The following is a 22,547-nucleotide window of genomic DNA, read 5'->3' on the forward strand; positions in this document are numbered from 1 at the left end:
ATGCCCCCTGGTACTTTCTTCTCTCAAGTCATGAACGTCTTAACAGACCTTCACACAGGTATACTTATACAGTCAAAGTCTGGGAAAGAATATCCTACTACTTAATTGAGATGCTGTCTATTAACATCAAGACCCCGTGATTAGCACAATAATAAAGAACATGGTAACTTTACGTGCCCTGCTTTTTAAATAGGACACAATAAAATTGAAAAACAAAGCAGGTTAAATATTTAGAAGTAATGCCTATAAATCACTTATTTAAAGAAACTGATTTATTTAAAACTAGAAAAGAATTACTGTAGATAACATTATCAGAGTGATGAATGAGGAAACTTACATAGCTTTTTCATCTTTAATTTCTATACTCCCCGAAAAGCTACACTTCCTAAATTAATACATTAATAGATTTCATGCAACCCACAAATCTCTCAAAAGTCAATTTTATCCTTTTTATTAAGAGGTATTCAAACAGTGTCAAAACTGGAATTAATGTGACAACCTTTCAGAAAAGTTACATTTCAAATGATCTTGTTCAGTTTTAACATTGCTAGAGATTTGCTGAAAATACGTAAAACAATTTTTAGAAAGAATAGTTTAATAGATACTTGTCTAAAACACTGTAATGGAAAAGTAGACAGATAATGCTTATCTTCAGGTTTTATTTTATTCTTTTTCTTCTTACTTATGTATATTAACAAAAAAACCTTCAAATGATTTAGACAAAAGCTTTTAGCTCAACACATAATTGCAACAAAATTACAATAATTGTACCAATTAAAATAATCCTGAATGAACAGTTTGTCATCTTAATGTTCCAATGGTTTATAGAAGGATCTACTTAATTAGCTAAAATTGCTTTCCAATGTTAGTATCAAATGTCATTTGTTAAAAGTTGAACGATTTCGAAAATAATTTAACAAAGCAATTTTACAAAACACCAAGAACCAACATTTTCTTTTCAGCTGAATAAAGCAAGCAGATGTGTCATCAAATTGCTATAAAAATAAATGAGGCTTTATATGGGGAAAAATAAATTTTACTACTAGCGCTACAGAATACTATTTTCTGATTGTTTTATGAAATCAGATTTCTTTAATAATTTTCATATCATTTATATTTTGGTACTATTTTTAGTATGTTGTAAATACATTTTCTTAAATTGGAGTAGAAAACAATGAAGTACACATACTCAATTCTATGTCATATAGAAAAATGTTTTAACTTGCACAAGTGATCTCCTACTTTGATTCACACAGGCTTAGTACACAAAAGATTTTAACTTATCAGTAAAACACAATGAAAGCACATTTATAGAACACCAAATCTACATTAGTCAACTGCTGGTACATTTATAACTGAATTAGTCTTTACCAGTTTAACCTGAGAAAAAAAAAAAAAAAAAAAAGGAGAGAGAGAAACAGAGGATGAGGTCCCAACACTGTCTCTGTAATGAGAGATTAATCATTTCTTTAGTTACCACTACTAGAGATAACTGTTTCTATGGTTACTTCCAAAAATGAACAACTTTGTTGGGGGGAGGGGGAATAATGCAAGCAAAATTATATCTTAATCCTGAAACTGGTAAGATAACATCTAGAACTGAAGAAATCAAGAAATACCAATACTCTTCCATGATATGTATATAGTTAGAGCAGATGTCTCCCAGAAGTTATTCTTCAGAATGGTATATCAACTGTAAAAGTATTTTTAAAAGTACTAAGTGAATTAGCTTAGATCCTTCAGTCTTCCACACAAAAGAATCCTGAATAAAAGAAAAATATCGACCTATTCTAAAGTTGGTATGCTTTGCTTTTGCAAATTGGTTTGCCATTCAATTTGAATGCCATAGGTATGCACACACACATGTCTACACAAATACTTTAGCACAGAGGTTAAATTCAGCCAAAGTGATGGATAAATTATACACTGTTAAAAACACCAACTACAGTTATTTACAACTTTTAAGAAAAACACAACCATTTTCTAATGTTGGAAGATATGTCTCATCTTTCAAAATCAAAGACTTAAGACTCTTGATTTCCATAGTTTCCTTTAACTTCCTAAAAAACATGTCTTCAAGGAAAGTAAGCAAGTTGAGGAGCTCCTAATCTGCACAGATGGCTCATGATAGCTTTCCGCATCCTAAGCCAAGCTCTAAGGTTCTCGTATTTTGAATGAGTATCGGAATAGGCATAACACAGAAATTTAGGGAACTGCAGCCACTTGTCAAAGTGATCTTCAGAAAGGACTGAGAAGCCTTGTCTTAGCACCTCAGCTTAAGTTCCTTGAGCAAACCCCGAGCAAGGAGTGACATCTAGGACTGTCTCTCATGACATCAAACATGATGAGCAGAGTAACAACAAAACTAGCCTGTTCAAAATGCTGTATAGAAGGTTGTGTGAATACCTAAATTCCATATGTTATTATCATTAAACAAAATGTAAAAACAGAATCAAGGATCCTCCTCCCCCAGTATCTCAGAGCACTGAGACAAAGTGTCACAGTCTCTCTTACGATGATCTCCCTCGACACACTACCCATTTCCTCTCTGTACATGGACACACATGGTTAGTATTCAGAAAGGTAAAAAACACAGATCTAAACCCCAAGAGAAAGAGGAAAACACACGGATGTATCCTCTTCCTAGGTGAATGTCTGGCCCCAGTGGCATCCAGCTATGACCATCAGGCAGTTCTCAGGATCTATCATCAACTTTATACTAACTCTTTTTTCCAAGGGGTCTTCCTTAATAGGTAGCTAGAAGGTCATGAAGTTGTTCTGGTAGCCTACAGAGTGCTCCCTACCATTTTGTTTTGAAAAGGCCAACTGACACTTAGCTCTAGTACAGCACCCAAGCCTGTTTGGGCAGCTGAGCAGAACATTTCTGCAACCAGTCATATGACCTGTCCCCCGCAAAAAGCACTCACTACCACTACAGAATAATATGTGAGGTACGTACTGCCTTCCTTGCCCTTCTACATGTATTTTTGTATGAAAGAAGCCTCAGCTGCCATGGGTTTTTTGTACTGAATTTCTGCTATAAACATGCTCAAAATCCATCTATTCATCCATTTTTGTTTGTTTGTTTGTTAAATGTTTCAGATACAGACTCTTAAAGATCCTGAATAGGCTTAGATGTAAGGAAAGTACCACAAGACTCAGCTTAGGCAAGTTATTAGCAATTCTGGGCATTCACAGTCATAGAACTCGAAATATCACATGAAATTCAGGTGAAAAAAATTAGACACATACTTTTTTCAAGTGTTTACAAGTTAGGTAGTCATTTTCTGAATTGTACTTTTGAACTCAAAGGGCATATACATGTCTTAGGTTTCATCTTCAACTTTATAAACCTTAACAAATTGAACAGTCTAATCAATGAAGACAGTACACCGCCTACCAACAGCTTAAAAAAAGCTTGAGAAGACATGGAAAAGAAATGATTAGCTCTCATATGCAGAAATTGTTTAACTAATCTCCTCAGATTTCACATAGAAAAGGCCTAATGACAAGACAGTTATTCAACTACTTAATACTTCTAGGAACCTCTTCCAACAGACAAAGTACTATGGACTTTGGTCTCTGCCATGATAAAAAGAAGGACGTAAACACATAAACTGTCTTCAGTAAATTCTCATTTAGTGAGCAAATTTAAAGGGAGTGAGACGACATTCCCTTCCATACAATCAGTTTTAACAGCATGAACTGTAATGGACAAGGTGTCAACAACAAATCACTGCTTCATGTGTTTCTTAAAAAGCAGAAAATGTCAGAAAATTGAAAACAAGTTGGCCAAAATTCAGATCAGATACCGCAAATTGAAAGAATCAATGTCTTCAGGGAAAAGAAATAATGACCTAGATGTCTGTCAGAATCAAAATAATAATAATAATTGCTAATTTACAAGTCTGAGAAGTTACAAATATTCAAACTTGTTGAATCTGGCAACTTAATTCCCTGATGACTGAATTTATAGAAATATCAGGTATTTTATTCCTATCTCTTTGCAACTTCTGTCAGACATTTTAGCATTACAAAAAGAACTGACAGTAGAGAGATTCTTTACAGCAACACGAAGAATTCAGCCCGACTTAAATGTACAGGGATATTAGTCTGCTATAATTAATGAAATGGTAAAAATAATAGAAGTAGACCATGTCAAAGAGGTGGGCAATGGCAATAGTGCCAGTTAATACAAAACAGGAAGGAAAACACAATATAAAAGAAATCAGAATTAGTAGCCTTTCTTGATACGGAAATACACCGCATGAAAATCCTGATGGTGTGAAATGACTTGGAAAGATAACAGATAAAAATCAAAGGAATAAATACTGCTGCTAGTAAGTATACTAACTGGTAAGATAAGCCAAGAGAAGAATCACACCAGCACAGAGAGAGGCTGGAAGTAAGAAGTTAGAAATGAGAAGATACGGCAATTCAGGTTTAAAAAAATTAAATGGCTTAAGAGAAATTTTTCCTCCAGACCCTAGAATGGAAGCAACAATCCAGACTCAACATTACTTTCAAAGTTTAATAGAATTACAAAGCATAGGCTTGGTTCCCTTGCTCCCCTCTACTCATGATCAAAGAAGAATTACAGCATAGTGCCTCTCCCAGAGCAACTGGGAGCAACAGGGCAACTCCATCCAAAAGATTTGTCTGCAAAGCTGCCTATCTCGCAAATAAGCCCAATTTTGTTTCTTTAAAAAAGAAACATCCTAGATGCGGCCCATACAATATTTAAAAGGTCTTCCCAATTCTATATAGTATGACAAAGATTTACTAATCCTGACAGAACTGTTTTGGCAATCATCTTTCACAATATCTATAGAAAAGCACCAAGAAACTTACTTTCCCCAACAAACCTTCAAGGTAAGAATATACTAGAGTCAGCTTTTTTATGCCCTTTTAAAAACAAATTGAAGCACAGATAAAGGTATATGTATATAGTAAACCATCTGTGATTCCTAGCTATCCGTGGTTTTTTTCAATAGCACTTCCAGGTACTGACAGCAGAGTTCATAGCTTCAGACACTGCTCTGAATGCTCAGAGCTTACTGTCAGACTACAGAATCACAATCAGACTACTGTCAGAATCACAAGCTGCTACCATGTCCCAAAGGAGGCACAAACATCATCCAAAAAAGGTATGACACTGTTGTGGGTCTCTAATACAGGCCACCTGATCAGGAAGAGGAAGCACATACGTCTTCTACAGACAGCTGGAAGTAGCCTCATGATCGCAGGCCCTGGTTCTCATGGGGGACTTCAACCACCCTGATCTTCACTGGAAGGACTGGGTAACCCAGCTAGGCACTGACAGTCCAGAAGGTTCCTGCAGAGCATCGATGAAAACTTTTTTGACACAGATGGTGAAAGAGCCAACAAGCAGGGGTGTCCTGCTGGACCTTGTCCTAACCAACAAAGGAGAACTGGATAGAGATGTGAAGGTTGGGGGCAGCCGTGGCTGCTGCGACCACAAGATGGTGGAGTTCAGGATCCTGCGTGGAGGAAGCAAGCCAATAAGCAGGATCGCAACCCTGGACTTCAGGAGAGAAGACTCTGGCCTCTTCAGAGACCTACTTGGAGCAATCCCATGGGTTAAGGCCCTGGGGGGGGGGGGGAAGAAGAGAAGGGAATCCAAGAGAGCTGGTTAATATTCAAGCATCACTTCTTCCAAACTCAAGAGCACTGCATCCCTATGAGTTAAGAAGTCAAGCAAAGGGAACAGGAGACCTGCACGGATGAGCACGCAGCTCCTGGCAAAACTCAAAAACAGACAGCTGGCAAAACAGAAGAGGAAAGTACACAGAATGTGGAAGAGGGGACGGACCACTTGAGAGGAATGTAAGAATACCGTCAGAGGATGCAGAGATGCAACAAGGAAGGCTAAGGCCCACTTGGAACTAAATCTGGCAAGGGATGTCAAGGACAACAAGAAGAGATTCTTCAAATATATCGGTAGCAAGAGGAAGACTGGGGAAAACGTGGGCCTGCTACCGAACGGGACAGCGGCCCTGCTCACAAAGCATACAGAGAAGGCAGAGTTATTGAATGCTTTCTTTGCTTTAGTCTTCACTGCTAAGGGCAGCCCCCAGGAATCCCAGAGCCTGCAGACAAGGGAGGAAGTCCAAAGAAAGGACAGACTTTCCTTTGGTCAAGGAGGATCGGGTTAGAGATCCTTTAGGCAAACCTGACATCCACAAATCCACGGGTGCATCCCATCCGGGCCCATGAATACTGAGGGAGCTGACAGATGTCACTGCTAAGCCACTCTCCCATTATCTTTGAAAGGTCATGGAGAACTGGAAGAAAGCCAATGTCACTCCAGTCTTCAAAAAGGGCTAGAAGGAGGACCCAGGCAACTACAGGCCAGTCAGCCTCACCTCCAGCCCTGGAAAGGGGATGGAACAGCTTGCTCTGGACATAATCTCCAAGCCTGTGGAGGAAAAGAAGGTGATCAGGAGTGGTCAGCATGGATGGAAAGCATGCTTAACCAATCTGATAGCCTTTATGATGGAACGACTGGCTGGGCAGATGAGGAAAGAACAGCAGATACTGTCTACCTTGACTTCAGGAAGGCTTTCAACACTGTCTCCCATAATAGCCTCCTAGGCAAGCTCAGGAAGTCTAGAGTAAACGAGTAGACTGTGAGGTGGATTGAGAACTGGCTGAAAGGCAGAGCTCAGAGGGTCATCATCAGTGGTGCAGAGTGTATTCAGAGACCCATAACTAGTGGAGCTCCCCAGGGCTCAGTACTGAGTCCAGACTTGTTCACCAGTTATTCATCAGTGACCTGGATGAGGGGACAGAGTGCCTCCTCAGCAAGTTGGCGATGATAAACTGGGAGGAATGGCTGATACACCTGAGGGCTGTGCTGCCATTCAGAGAGACCGGAACAGGCTGGAGAGCTGAGCAGAGAGGAACCTCCTGAGGTTCAACAAGGGCAAGTGCAGAGTCCTGCGCCTCGGGAAAAATAACCCTGTGCACCAGGACAAGCTGGAGGCTCACGTGCTGGAGAGCAGCTCTGCAGAGAAGGACCTGGGAGTGCTGGTGGGCGACAAGTTGACCATGAGCCAGCAATGTGCCCTAGTGCTCAGGAAGGCCAATGGTCTCCTGGGGCGCATGAGGAAGAGTGCTGCCAGCAGGTGGAGGGAGGTGATCCTGCCGCTCTACTCAGCCCTGGGGAGGCCTCATCTGGAGTACTGTGTCCAGTTTTGGGCTCCCCAGGACAAGAGAGACATGGAGAGAGTCCAGTGAAATGATTAGAGGACTGGAGCACCCGCCCTCTGAGGAACAGCTGCGAGAGCTGGGCCTCTTTAGCCTGGGGAAGAGAAGACTGAGGGGGGATCTTATCAATGTGGATAAGTACCTGAAGGGAGGGTGTCAAGGGGTCGGGGACAAATTCTTTTCAGTTGTCCCGTGTGACAGGACAAGCGGCAATGGGCAGAAATTGAAGCACAGGAAGTTCGGCCTGAGCGTGAGGGGGAATTTCTTCCCTGTGAGAGTGACAGAGCACTGGCACAGGTTGCCTGGAGAGGTTGTGGAGTCTTCCTGTCTGGAGCTCTTCAAGGTCCGCCTGGCTGCAACCCTATCTAACATGCTCTAGGTGACCCTGCTGAGCAGGAAGGTTGGACTGGATGATCTCCAGGGGTCCCTTTCAACCTCAACCATTCTGTGATATAAGTGCATAGTCCAGCATCAGAAATAGTTCTGGAGCAGCTCTTAATCTGTACAATTTACTTTTCCTGAAAATAAATAAATAAACCACAACTCTTTCCTTTAGTATATGCTCTTCAATTACAACAGATAGCACTGAGATGTGACAGAAAATGGTCCACCCTCTTACTACATAACCTGCACTACACAGTCTGCAAAATTAATTCCAGATACCAAAAAGGAGTAATCCTATTGGGCACGGGGGGTGGGGGGCAGTTCAAGATCATCTGAAACTTATAGCATAATGCATAATACAGAAAGAAATTAACAGCAGGTTATTTTTATTTTACCCTTTCCTAATGCTTGAGTACTTGATTCTTTAAATTTGACTATACATTTTTGTATGTTGTCAAAGTAATACTTGCTTTGTTTTTCAGTATTATTCCAAATAATATCTAGGGAAAATATCATTGACATCATGAATAAAAAATATCCTAAGCCACAAAACAACAGAACAAACTGTTCTAGCGCTGTTTGAACTACACTTGTAAAACAGTTATTGTCTTAGTGCCATCTGCTGGCACAACAATGTAACACATACAGGTACCAAGTTCAACTATTACATTGAATTACCCTTCTACAACACAAACTGTATTTATACTAAAGCGCTGGTTATCATCTGCTCCCAAAGGTACAGCAGTAAAACAATACAGATTTTATTACCACTTGTCATGCACTCAGTGCACACGGGGAAGAAGTTACATGAACACAGTACTGGAGCAGAATCTATAAAATCATCAAAATCTGGTATCTACCCATGAGACTCAAAAATCGGGAAGCTGCTTTATAAACCAGAACACTTTAAAAAAGAGGAAGTGAAGTTCTAGAACAGGAACTAAAATAAACTAATATGGAAGACACTACCCTTCAAAGTCAAATGACTTCAAATAGTTGTGGATAAAGAATAATGACAATATAGAAAAGACTGTTTTAGATAAAACAGAATTTTTAGAGCATCAAATAATCTCAGAGAAGAATTCACAGAACTTTTTATATTCAGCACACACTGAATATGGTCACCTAAAGTACCAAATAGATCAGATCTCTGTCACTAAAACAGAGGAGTTGTGTACTCGTTCCTTACACAGGCTCAACAGAGCTGGGTGGACATCAACTCTCTTCCTGGGCATGCAGTAATGTTTATTATTTTATGATAAATGTATTTTTTTATGGTTAAATGGTAAAATAAATTCATTCTTGTAATTATTTTCATATTAAAGAGCACTATCGGTATTATCTGCTGAAGACAGAGAATCCTGGATGTTGGCACGCTATCTCCTTCTCATTGTTTGTTTGGTGCTGCACACAGAATATAAACAGAACTATTCAAAATCATCATCACCTTCCCTTTTCTGACACAGAGTTCTTCACATTACAAAGCCTAGTTTTATATACTATAAATAAATTTGTAAGTCTACCATGAATTGTCACTCCACTCAAATGGTTGTATTCCAAACACAATCTGGTTCCGAAAAAAAACACAGTAGGAGTCATGCGACTCTGCATCTGAACTAATAGATTCTGATACACGCCACAGCAGCAGCCTGAGTGTCTATACTAATGGCAAATAATCCAGAATCCAAGCAATTCATTCACATTTAGTTGTGCCCATACTTTTCTTCAAGTCAGCTTAATACAGATTTAATCTTAGTTTATACAGAAATAGTATCCTTTTAAGAGGATTCAGATCTCTTAATCTCTCCTTTATTTATTTCTCAGAAAACACATACAAAGTGGAATGCTTTGAAGATGGCTTTAGGCTTTGATCATTCTGAAGAGGTTTATTACTTTTGTCACTAATAATCAATGGCAGTAATGAGTTCCACAAACTAGTTTCAGGTGTATGTCTGTAACAAGTACATAAAGACTTCACACAGCCTCACTGGGTAAAGAGTATTCTACTTAGCAAGAGGCTAACATCTTCCAAACACCCTAAGCCAAGCATAGGAGATAAATAACTACTAGAGTACCCAGTATGCACAAAAGGATTGAGATATCGACCAAGAAAGTTAGGCAATTTGTCAGTAGGTTGAAGAAATAAAATCAAATATTTTGTAGTTAATATTAGTGAAAAGGGTGTTCTTATACATTTAGATTAGATCACTTAATATTACATAATTACTATGTACCACTATAAACATTTGTGAACCTTCTGAGATCTTAACCAGTAATGTCAGAGAAATCTGAACAGAGGTCTGCAAACTAATTAGGAAAGAAAAGAAGCTCTTACAATTTAGCCAAGGTGGAGGTAAAAATTGTATCAAGAGGGAGGAGACAGATGCACAACTAGCTATCTGTAAAATAATTCCAGTATACTTCTCTTTATTTTTAAGAAAAATCACACATTTTAAAATAGTGCATTAATTACCAGTGAAAGCTATTTAAAAGTTAGTAAGTTGCTGAAAGTTAAGAGAGAGTAAGATCCTAGGAATTTTAGATTACAGCTTGGTAACTGTTTGAAAGCCATGTTATTCATTATAATAATTATTAATAACCAATAAGGTTTTAATCATTGAAGGTGTATGCAACTGCTAGAATAATGCCTACCTCTCATAAATGGTTTTTAAAGTCAGCTGATCTGGAACACCTTCAGTCTCTTCAAGATGTAATATGAGCCACGATGTTCTGTATGGCCACTGCTCTGTGAGATTGATCCAACTAGCCAGTCTATCCCAATTGAATGTGATCTGATTAGCTCTCAATAAACGACCTGAGTATAACACAGAAGGAGGAAAAAAAAAAAACAACAATTTTTTAGTCTGTATCTTTCAAAAGAAAAATCTTTTTGCCAAAATAGCAGCTAAATCCACTAAGCTGATGTGTGAACTTCCTGGTATTTCATTAAGTTCAAATTCACCTCAGAGCACATCTAAAAATATAATTTGACCATCTAATAAGAGTTCTTGTAGATATTGGTCAAAACATGAAACTCTCCAAAACTGTCAACTTCTACTCCAAGTTAAACATTAATTACCATCATCCTGTTGAAGTAAATGTTATGTTACTACAAAACTCAACACAGAAGTTCACACAGCACTGAATTTTCAATTTAAAAATGGAAGCTATGTTAGTACTGTTGCTGTACAGTGGGAGATGAATTATCATAGTCAAAGCAAGTAAAGATGCAGCTGCCACCTTAGTGAATAAAGCTAAATTCAAAGCTGTAAATAACAGGCAGTTTTCAGTTAATAACGCAAGGCGTAACAGTAAAGCACATTTTAAAAGGTAGAAAAAGAATGAATGATTCAAGTCAATGCTATAATTTGTGTATTTTAAGTTTCACTAATTTTTTGCTAAAACAGCATTAAGATTGTTGACATGATATACAATTAATATTCTGAAGGCTCTACTCACGAAGTTCTTCATGGAGTTACCATACATAACCACAGGATATTGTGAGCTAAAACTGTTTTTGCAGTTCTATTTTTACATCCGGTAACTAACAGTTTGTGCTTTTGGTATACTTTCACATCCACACTATAATTTGCCAGAAACAGACATTTTGTGCTACAAACTCTAATGACATGCTAAGAGACTGCACATTTATTTGAAAGACTAGCTCAGAATTCCATCTATTATCACATATAAACGATCACTACATGTAAAGATTACGGGGGGAAGACATTAAAGCTCTTTTATTAATTATTACCAGCACTAATATAGTGGAATAAAGATATGCCATGAGTTATTTTACTTAGAAGAACTATTTACATTAAATTTGTCATAATATGTGTGAAAGAAAATTAGCATAATCCAAACAACACAAGCAATAGGAATGCAACTACAGAGACAACCAGCTGCTCAGTGTCACCCCAGTTGGTTGGCCAGAGCTTCGTCTTAGCTCAGAGACATACTCCTATGTCCTCGTATCACACTTCCTGCCATGATGATCATCATCTTGGCATTGTAATAAACCTGAACCAATTCCACTGACTTGGGCCATGCTAGAAGTAAGTTCTCCCAGAAATGCAACATTAAGTTCAACGGTGATATTGCCGAATCATAGAATCAGGTTGGAAGGGACCCCTGGAGATCATCCAGTCCAACCTCCCTGCTCAGCAGGGTCACCTAGAGCATGTTAGATAGGGTTGCAGCCAGGCGGACCTTGAAGAGCTCCAGACAGGAAGACTCCACAACCTCTCCGGGCAACCTGTGCCAGTGCTCTGTCACTCTCACAGGGAAGAAATTCCCCCTCACGCTCAGGCCGAACTTCCTGTGCTTCAATTTCTGCCCATTGCCTCTTGTCCTGTCACACGGGACAACTGAGAAGAGTTTGTCCCCGACACCCTCCCTTCAGGTACTTATACACACTGATAAGATCCCCCCTCAGTCTTCTCTTCCCCAGGCTGAAGAGGCCCAGCTCTCGCAGCCGTTCCTCAGAGGGCAGATGCTCCAGCCCTCTGATCATCTTTGTAGCCATATGCTGGACTCTCTCCAGGAGCTCCATGTCTCTCTTGTCCTGGGGAGCCCAAAACTGGACACAGTACTCCAGATGAGGCCTCCCCAGGGCTGAGTAGAGCGGCAGGATCACCTCCCTCGACCTGCTGGCAACACTCTTCCTCATGCGCCCCAGGAGACTATTGGCCTTCTTGGGCTCATGGTCAATTTATCATCCACCAGCACTTCTAGGCCTTCTCTGCAGAGCTGCTCTACAGCACGTGAGCCTCCAGCTTGTCCTGGTGCACAGGGTTATTTTTCCCGAGGTGCAGGACTCTGCGCTTGCCCTTGTTGAACCTCAGGAGGTTCCTCTCTGCTCAGCTCTCCAGCCTGTTCCGGTCTCTCTGAATGGCAGCACAGCCCTCAGGTGTATCAGCCATACCTCCCAGTTTATCATCATCAACAAACTTGCTGAGGAGCCACTCTGTCCCCTCATCCAGGTCATAAAGCAGGTCTCCACAAACCTGAATGGATTTGCAGGGCTCAGCTCAAGTTCAGCCTGTGTTATTACTCTGTGCACCTACTGGAAAGCAAACACTCTTAAGGGACATGAGATGGTTGCAGCAAGTTAATTAGCTCCAGCTATGTGCCATGGAACCACAACAGGCTGACTTCTTAACTGCACCCACTGCAGCCAATACAACTACATTCACTTGAGGCTGAAGTTGATGTCAAGCCGGCTGAATTCATGTTTTATCTGCATAGGACAAGTTGCAGTATTTCTGCAACAGCTTTATTCATAAGATTCTCTTAAGTGATACAGCTCTCATTAGAAAATTAAGTTTTTTTTTTTTTTAACCTAAGTACTAAGCGTTATCCTAGAAAGCCAAGCTACTTAACATAATCTTTTATTGTTAGTATTATTGGTAAATTATACCACATTAAGCTCAAAAAATTTCACGGAATCACAAATAGTTGGGGTTGGAAGAGACCTCTGGAGATTATCTCGTACCAGCTGCTGCTTAAGCACAGTCACTTACAGCAGACTGCCCAGGACCACATCCATTCAGGTTCTGAGTACCTCCAAGGACAGAAACTTCTCAACCTTTCCGGGCAGCCTGTTCCAGTGTTCAATTACCTTCACAGTAAAGAACTGGGTTTTTTACATTTAAGTGGAATTTCCTGTCTTTCAATTAGTACCCACTGCCTCTTGTCCTGTCACTAGGCACCAGTGAAAACAGGCTGATTCTGCCTTCTTTACACTCTCCCATCAGATTCTACAAAAATTTGTAAAAGCCTCTCAAGCCTTCTCTTCTCTAGGTTAAACAGTCTCAGCTCTCTCAGACTGCTCTCATATGACAGATGTGGATCTTTGTGGGCCTCTGTTGCACTCACTTCAGGAGCTCCATGTCCTCCTTGTATTGGGAAGCCCAGGACTGGACACAGGACTCCAGATGTGGCCTCATCAGGGCTGAGCAGAGGGGAAGGATCACCTCCCTCAATCTGCTGGCAACACTCTGACTAATGCAGCCCAGGAGGCTGCTGGACTTATCTGCCACAAAGGCACATTGTTGTCCAGCAGGACCCCCAAAGCCTTCTCTGCCAAGCTGCTCTTCAGATGGTTGGCCTCAGCCTGTACATCAGGACAGGATTATTCCTCTCAGGTGCATGACTCAACTTCCCTTTCTTCAACTTCATGAGGTTCATCTCTGTCCATTCCTCCAACCTGCTGAGGTCCCTCTGAATGGCATCATGACCATCTGGTTCATCAGCCACTCCTCCCAACTTTGTATTTTCTGCAAACATGCTGAGGGTGCATTCAGTCCCATCATCCAGGTCACAAATGAAGATATCAAAACAGTACTGGCCCCAGTACTGACCCCTCTCAAATAGGACACACTAGTAACTGGCTACTAGTGATCAGCTGAACCTCATACCACTGATCACAACCACCAAGTTCAATGAGACTTTTTTTTTATTGTACTTATAATAAATAATAGTTTAGAACCCACCTGTTCATACTTTATGAAACAAGAACTCTTCGAGGGCTAACAAAGATTTTCAAAATCAACACAGATTTGAGAATAATGCCTGAAGTTTTGTTTTTGGTACACACTGATAGTAAATTGATTGACCTATTACATTTAGTTTGCACACTAAAAACTGAATGTGAGGGAACTGTAATCAACCTAAAGACAGTACTACTTACTGTGCACAAACATGTGCCACACTCACCTGTCACAGAAACAATATTAAGCAATCTTCTCATGGTCTGAGGACTGATATCACTGAACCAATCCTCTGTAACCAAAAGCTTGGTCAAATCAAAAGACATCTGACGAGTAATGGTACGTTGCATTTGTCGTCTTCGATAAGTATCCTGATAATTAAATAGAGAAGTAAGGAATACTGATTAGTGTCTTAAACCTGTATCTATTTGGAAGATTTCAATTTTACTTGCTTGTGAAGTTAGAATCTTTGTAAGTAAGTGTCTGTGAGGCTGAACTGAAATACTATAAAAATATTTACCAGATTTTGCTTTAGTAATGTAATAATCAGAATATCATATGCACACGGTATCTGCATTTTATTTGACCAACTTTCTGGTATTATATAGAGCTAGGAAGACAGAACAGAAAAGATAATGCAAGAAAAAGTGTAGTGGACATGTTGCAGTAAAAGCCTAGCACCATAATCCAAATTCCTTGACTTGCTTGATTATTGCCCCTTGTAGCAACAGCCTAAGATCAGATGATACTGGGCTTATACACAGAAATTCAAAAAATACATATATACACAGATAATAGTTACTAACAAAACGCTGCCTCATCTCAGCATTTGCAGAGAGCTTGGACATTCTAACCATTCCTGATTTTAAGTATTTGTGGAACAGAATGCTTTAGTGATCCAATGTCTTCCCCTCTGGTAAAGTATCAATCTACTGATTTTACAAGATGGTACTCCTACATGGATCATCTGTGTTAATTTCATAGGAAAGGTCCGTTTAAGTCTTTGAAGCTGATATAGCGAAAAACGTAAAAGAAAAGTAAAAGATATCAACAGTATTCCATTTACTCTAAAATCTTTCTCACCCGTCTATTAAGAGCAGTTTTGCTACCAAGCTTGGTCATCTCTCCAAGACTGTTCTGAGAAACTCTCCTGTCAACTTCTTCATGTAAACCTATTAAAGAAAATTTTAAGGCTTTTTCTCCATTCCTATGAAATTCTTTGAGCTATAAAATATCATTAATGATTTGCCAATTATTTAAACAGTTTGTTCTAAAAAACAGATTTTATCAGCATTAGTTTTTATAACTTACATATAATTCTCCTGTACAACCTTACCTGCATTATCTGTGTAAGGAACATCTCCATTGGTTGTTGACGCTACCATCAGCTTTTTTGCATTACTAAGCCCACGGCTATTCAGAAAGACAGGTAAATGGACTATATTTCGCATGTAATCATGTCCATTTATGTTTGAATCACGCAGAACACTATTAAGATTTTGGTTAATAGCTTTTATAATAATGTGTGGGTCACTTGCAAAAATGGCAATAAATGGGCCTTTTGAAAACAAGACTCGTACCTGTTAAGAAAGCAGATAGTAAGCCTTGTTAACTGTGGTCACTTTGATACCCTTGACTCAACATTTTATGTTCATCTTGTCCTAGTTTAAACTTGAAAGAACAAGGGATGTACAGAGATCTCTTTTTTTCAGTATGCCGTATCTATTCTTAGGTACTTGTCTACAGTTAAAAATAAACATACTTGACACATTATCAGAAGCAGTTATAAAAAAGTCATCATCAAGAAAATATTATGCAATAATGCCCTAATCCCATGCAAATGTTAAGCATTTAAGTATTTTTCACCTGAAGTAAAGTATGAAAAACTCTCCAAACAATATTTGTTTTAGCAAGATAAAATTTTCAATGATTTACATCTTAGCATTTTAAAACATATTACAATAGGTATAACATGTATAGTCTTACAGCTCTATTGGGACTTTATTCTCAGTTGTTTAAAGCCCTGAAGCTTAGCATTACAGCTATCATAGAACATTAAGAAAATGACTATAATACAGAGAGACTCTGTATATCTATCTTCCTCCTATAGCAAATACATGGCTACTAGTAGTAGCTGCGCCCATTTACGGAAGACAGAATACTAGAGAGATCACCTCATAATATGATCCAACTCACCGTATCAAGCATTTGTAAAACTTTGTCCTGTTCACAAGCATCCAATCCATCAATAATTACAACAAGCCTTGTCTGATTCTGAGTGAAGCTGTCAATAGTTTTTGCCATTTTGGCCATCAATTCCACTTCACATTTCAGAACCTATGAAAATGAAAATCAAAGAAGGAAAGACATTTCCACAGTACTTAAACCTCACAAAAAAAGCATGCAATTCCTTTTACAGATTGCTGCCTATCCCAAATACTTCAGTAAGACTAGAAGAACAAATGTTTATAAATACTGAACTCTCCCTAAAGTGAAATAGTCCTAAACTATCATTTTTATTTTCTACATACCAAGAAACATACAGCAAAACAGTATATTTCACTTTAATGCAACATCTTGTCCTTAAATTCTTTATAATTCTATTGAGAAATAAAGTAGTATTCTGTACTGTAAATGAGTACTTCAACTGTAGGCTAAATAGAATCCATAGCTTCTACTAATCCCACAAAACTGCTTTGTATAAAACACGCACTAAAATTCTGTACCTGCCTTCCATCCAAGCTATTTCTTTCATTACTTTCATGCTCAGTCATTTCTCTTCATGATTCACACTCCTATAATCTGAAGATTTTTATATTTTTCAATGTCAAATTAGACATATAACAACCGTCCTCTATAAAGAAGTAAAGGCAGAATTCATCTGCCCTAATACATTTAAATTTGATTTATTCATCACTAGATTCATCTTGAATGTGCAAATTAAGAAGAGGTAAGTCGCAGGAATCACAATCTGGAAATGCCCATTTCTCTGCTTTGATTGCAAAGGGCAAGCCTAACTATTTAATGTCTGAGTCCCATTCAAAAATCAATCGGTGATGAATAATGAGACACAGATACAGATAAAGGGTTTTGTGCTACCTAAATGTTTGAAGAAGCTGTACAATTCATTATCTGCAATCTACAGAAGTGACTGTCATGCTGTTAAGAGTTAATCTTCAATAGGGGCAGACAGGACATTTGATGACAGCCTGATGTTTTCTGCTATTCTTCCAATATTTTTTTTTGCTTTTAGAAACAGTTTAGCTACGTGCAACCCAACAAAATAGTATTTTCTACCATTTTTCATGAAATATTTGAACTCCTTTCAATGCTAGCAATCTTTTCGTAGTGAAGAGGTCTTGCAGAGAGCCAGTTAGGCATGTTTTTTCACCTTTAAAATATTGCAGAAGTTACTCTTTCTAGTCTTACGATAGAAAGTAAGCTTTAACCTAATATAGATAATTTAGAACAACTGTTTTCTTAATATTCTCCTCCTAACAAAAATAAAATTAGAAACTGAAAATATAATCCAAAGTTAACATTCCTACTTGAGAAAACATGGATCATGTACACTAAGTATAACTTTCAGTGAAACAGAAATGTTCCCTTCTGTAAAAACTTGCCAAAACTTATTCTACTGTTGAGAGACTTGGCCTGATGAAATTAATAGTACCACATCTTAAAAAGGCTCCAAGTTCATAGTGTGGGTTTGGGGTTTTCTTTGTTGTTATTGTTTTGTAAGCAGCTAATTCATATAAATTCTTACCTTCATGAACCCCTCACTTTTTAACTTGTGATGCTTGGAGGCTGCATTGTGAAGACGTTTTCTTTGAGAATTTAAAACTGAATCCATCACTTGCCACCAGGTACGACAGTTCAAGATAAAGGCCAAACCAACAACACACGCAACTGATATAAGAATAGCATTCACTGTCATGTTTGCTGGTTTTACATTAAAAATCGCCAGCAGAGCAATCCCAGAAACTATGCAAGACAATATGAATAGGAAAATCACAAAGGATGGGAGACAGCAAGTTTTCTTCCATTTCTTTTTACCTATAAAACAAGTACTTCCCGTTAAAAAGAATGCAAATTTTATGGGAAAATATAACAGTTATTATCCTAAATACTTTCACAAAATAACAGCTTGCATAAAAGGTTACTTCAATGTTACTATCTATCTATACAGACTGTAAAAATAAGGTCTCACTTTGCCAACATTCTTGAAAATAATGAAGCAGAGAAGTTCCTTTAATCTACAGTTTACTTCCACTGTTTCAAGACATTAACACTGGATGCAAACAATCTTTATTAAGAAGGATTCTCATCAGTAAGGTCTTCCCTTTTGAGGGATGTGTCAGTGAAGTGTACTTAGGTAAATAAACTAAGAAATCGATTTAGGTAACTGCCTGGCTTTAATTTAAAACATGATAATAATAATGACACTGGAGAACTAAACTGAAATTACAGGCTAACACCTGAGATTATTACTTGACCTTTCCTACATACTAAATCCTTTACAAACAGTGGAGAAGTTCTGCATGAAAAAAGTTAATATACTGAAGAGAATTTCTCTTAGCACAACACAAAGGTATACTTTACCCTCACTTTGACTCAACAGACAATGATTTTATTGCTAAGGAAAACACCACATTGCATATAAAAGGATGCAATACAAATACTCATTTCCATTAACACTTCCAACTATACTTAAGGGAAAGTATTATCTTGATATTACAAAAAAGGCACTTTTTTGTCTAAGACAATGTAAAGCTTCCCCTATATTCTCCTAATTCGATATGAACTTCTGCACAGTTAAAAGTTTGTTTCAAAAAGCTTATAATGTGAAAAACAGAATTCCTGGTAACTGTGTAATGAAATGTAATAATCAGAAAGGTCATTCAGATAATAAAACCTTGTGTATCTTCTGTCTTGAAAACTCGAAATAGCCTTGTTGCTAAGAAACCAAATTCCCTTTCACATGCATCAGAGAGGGTAGCAATCATCTCAGCCAATGAAGTTTCTCCACCTACACTGGACAGTCTATTGTAGTCAGTAAATAAAAATCTGAAAGAGAAAAAAAATATGTATTTTATATAGATTAGAAAGCTTCAAATATTTTCTGGCAACCAGAATAAAAAACTTCCTGCGTATCTGCAGACAGAAAATCAAGTAGGATAAAAAGCAAAATACTGAATTTCATATAGAGAATGAAAAAGAAGAAGTACTTATTTATCTATTTCTCTTCCTTTTATCAACTTCTCTGACCCAAAACTCGATTTTTTTAAAAAAAAAGATAAAAATAGGCACATTATTAATGGTACCTCAGTCAGCAATAAAAATATAAAAAATATCTTTATGATCCCAAAAATCACAATTTTTATTAAATTGCATTCTGATGCATTTTCAATACCTATGATTACCAAAAAAAAAAAAAAAAAAAAAAAACACAAAAGAACAAGATCACATACTAACACCCACCAACAGGCTAAAACAGAAGTTCTTCAATGACAGAAGTAAACAAAACCATAAATCACATGGTACAAGTTTTCTTATTGTCAGGTAAACCAGAAGGTATGACAAATTTGGGTGGGGGATAGGGGTATTACAGTTGGGTTGGGTGCGGGGGGTTTGGGTGGGGGAAGGTCAGTATCAATGAAACGAACATTAAACTTAATATATGGAAAGTTATACCAGAAAACTAAATTCATATTTTGTCTGTTACAAATTTATATTAGCATGACAGTAAAAACAAGCAAATAAACAAAAAAAACCCTACTACTCAAAAGCATTGCTTCTTTGACTTTTGGCATGAACAGAGATATCTTCCCCCCAAAACACTGCTAAGTTCCTTCATACTGAAAAATTTAACTCTATCTTCTTCTAAGGCTACTATTTTCTATAGAGAAATCTCAGCAGTATTTCATTGGAAGCCAAACATACACATTTACATGTACAGTCTGAGAAGATCAGTGTGAATTATTTATTTAAACATAAATAAGTGGAACAACTAACCTGACAGGTAAAGCTTTAGTGGTTTGTTCTGGTAATTCTGGTGGGTTCACAAACATGAGTTTGAGAAGCAACTCTAAATATCCAATATGTCTTGCCAGCCTTGCACTTAACACCCAGGCCCAGTTCCAGCTCTCACCTTCTCTTCGGCCACCAAAATAAATTACAGCTGTAAACAAAACATTTTAAAGATACATTTGAATCAATATTCACAATTGAAAAAACCTTGAAATTTGAATGGGTAAGGCGTGGAATTGTGTAAAACAAGTTGAATGAATAACTGAGTAACAGTTATGGCTAAAAAATGGGATTAAAAGCAAAATAATGAAGTTACATACAAAATTTTGCTTTGTTTTCACGAATGACCTCCCACAAATTAGATGTAAAACACAAGGAAAGATCAGAGATCTTATTTTCTATAAAAACATTTCCTATTTTTCTGAATCAAGAAGCATCTTTGCTAAACAGAAAAAACTGAAATCTAAAAACAGATTTAAAAACATCATAAAAATGTTGTATCAGCTAGTAGACTTACCAAAGAATATATAAAGAACTGCTAATAAGCTGAGTGACACTGCTATTCCAAGCTTTGCATCCACTGTGAAAGCAAGCAATAAACCCAAACCTCCACACAGCAAAAGCGTGAGGAATACAATAAGCCAAGAGAACTGGAACAGAGGCTCAATCTGCTGTCCTGCAAAAGTTTTCATTTCATCTAAAACACAAAAAGAATAGTTAACATGTTAAACTATTCTATAACAGAAAGCAAAAGAGGTATTATAATTATCCTTATTTCTGTAGAAAAGTACTTTTTTGCCTCAGCTTTGTGACTTTTTCCTTTACTGATTTTCAACAAAAACAAAAGACAATATTGTTTGAAGTGGGATTCAAGCATTAATGAAAAAAAGTTTTCATCCATGTAATGAATGAAACCTTTCAAAATATAATTCCTGCACTGTTTGCTGCAGATTTTCTATTTTAAAAGGCATATTAAAGCCATGCCATTATCTATGCTCCTTCAATAGCTTACAACACATTTACGGCACTAAGGAATCCTTCCTGTCCAAAAAAAAAAAAAAGGAATCTATTACTGAAATTAGCACCACATACGTGAAATCATCATATATATTATTATGTAAAATGGTTAAGTATTTATTTCTGTTTCTTTATTCATGTATACTCAACCAGGAATTCCTGAAAAACGTATTTTGGATCTATTGAAAGAGGAAATAGAAAATACACAATGTAGAATAAAAAGATGATTGAGGAAGAGCGTGAAAATACTGAGAACTATTAGGCTTTTTAAAAATAGCAGAGTTAATCATAAGTAAACAATGTACACCACTGTTCTTCATGATATGGAGCATGAGGTAAATAAAGTGAATGGAGAGATCCCATTTTGACCAATATGTCTTTTTTGTAAAACAGAAAACAAGATCAGAGCAGTTAAATATTTTTAATTATACTGAAGCATCTTAGGAAAATATCCTCTGTTAGAAATAGCTTCAATTTTAAATAAGATGCTTATTTCTACTATGAACAAATATTTAGAATGGTGTAAGTTAACAATGACGCTCTTCAATTACAGGATTTGCTTCCTTAGCTATGTCATTTCTGAAAGTTCAAAAAGCTTTAAGTAAATAAAGGGGAGGAGGGGAAGAGAATCAGTACCAGAGAAAATACAGTATTGAGGGAAAAAAAAAAAGTCTTGAATTTCTTCTTAAACTTCTAATAAAGATGAATGAGATGTAGGAAGCACAGTAAGTACTGCAGAAAAGAAGATCTAAACCTGATCTGTCACAAAAAAAGTCACATTCCAAATTGAAGTTTCAGTAGAACATAAAAAAGTAGATCTACTGCTGAAGAAAGCCCAAAAGTCAATAGACAACAATACGCAAAGATTGTCTTAATGCTGTATAAACAAATAAATAACCAATCAATGGAAGTACTGATTATACTAAAGTTTAAATTCTTTTGCTAGAGAAACAGGGATGGAATACAACTCTACATGGACCAAGGGCTGTTGTAAACAGTAAATCCCATGCAATGCTATCCACAGTACGGATCAGTATCTGTAAGTCAAATTTTACCTTCCAGTTTCTTGAGAAGAAAAGATTTTCCACTTCCCCACTGTGCATACAACCCTACACAGATAGGTGGCTGCATGGTTGGTTCGCTAAGAATATCCGCCAAAGCACTGCTGTAGAGATCATACCCCAGCATGTCACCATCAGATTCCGTGGGAGACAAGTGCCCTGTAACACAGATACTCCTATAGATCTGAGGTTTTTTAAGATTTTTTTTCATATGACAGTTTCTATACATGAAATCATGACATGTTTACTTGTATTTCTATACATATTCTTCCCACTTAATAGCTATTATCTGTATATTCTTGTTCAAAAGAATTTTAATTACATACCATTTGTA

At 37.5% G+C, this 22,547-nt stretch overlaps 1 protein-coding gene across 7 annotated transcripts in view; it reads right to left on the minus strand.

Annotated features, from left to right (window-relative positions):
• Positions 1 to 22,547, minus strand: part of KIDINS220 (kinase D interacting substrate 220) — an 89,082-nt gene that overhangs the window by 35,694 nt on the left and 30,841 nt on the right. For all 7 annotated transcript variants that reach the window (XM_062573007.1, XM_062573006.1, XM_062573005.1 and 4 more), the window contains 10 exons: positions 22,208 to 22,372; positions 20,653 to 20,832; positions 20,121 to 20,286; positions 19,021 to 19,172; positions 17,872 to 18,161; positions 16,302 to 16,442; positions 15,442 to 15,685; positions 15,189 to 15,277; positions 14,332 to 14,476; positions 10,267 to 10,429 (listed from right to left, as the gene is read on the minus strand). In XM_062573007.1, coding sequence (XP_062428991.1) covers positions 10,267 to 10,429; positions 14,332 to 14,476; positions 15,189 to 15,277; positions 15,442 to 15,685; positions 16,302 to 16,442; positions 17,872 to 18,161; positions 19,021 to 19,172; positions 20,121 to 20,286; positions 20,653 to 20,832; positions 22,208 to 22,372 — 1,735 coding nt within the window. The remainder of the gene's footprint in view (positions 1 to 10,266; positions 10,430 to 14,331; positions 14,477 to 15,188; positions 15,278 to 15,441; positions 15,686 to 16,301; positions 16,443 to 17,871; positions 18,162 to 19,020; positions 19,173 to 20,120; positions 20,287 to 20,652; positions 20,833 to 22,207; positions 22,373 to 22,547) is intronic.

Source organism: Rhea pennata, chromosome 3 (genome assembly GCF_028389875.1).
Source record: "Rhea pennata isolate bPtePen1 chromosome 3, bPtePen1.pri, whole genome shotgun sequence".
In the NCBI taxonomy this organism is placed as follows: Eukaryota; Metazoa; Chordata; class Aves; order Rheiformes; family Rheidae; genus Rhea; species Rhea pennata.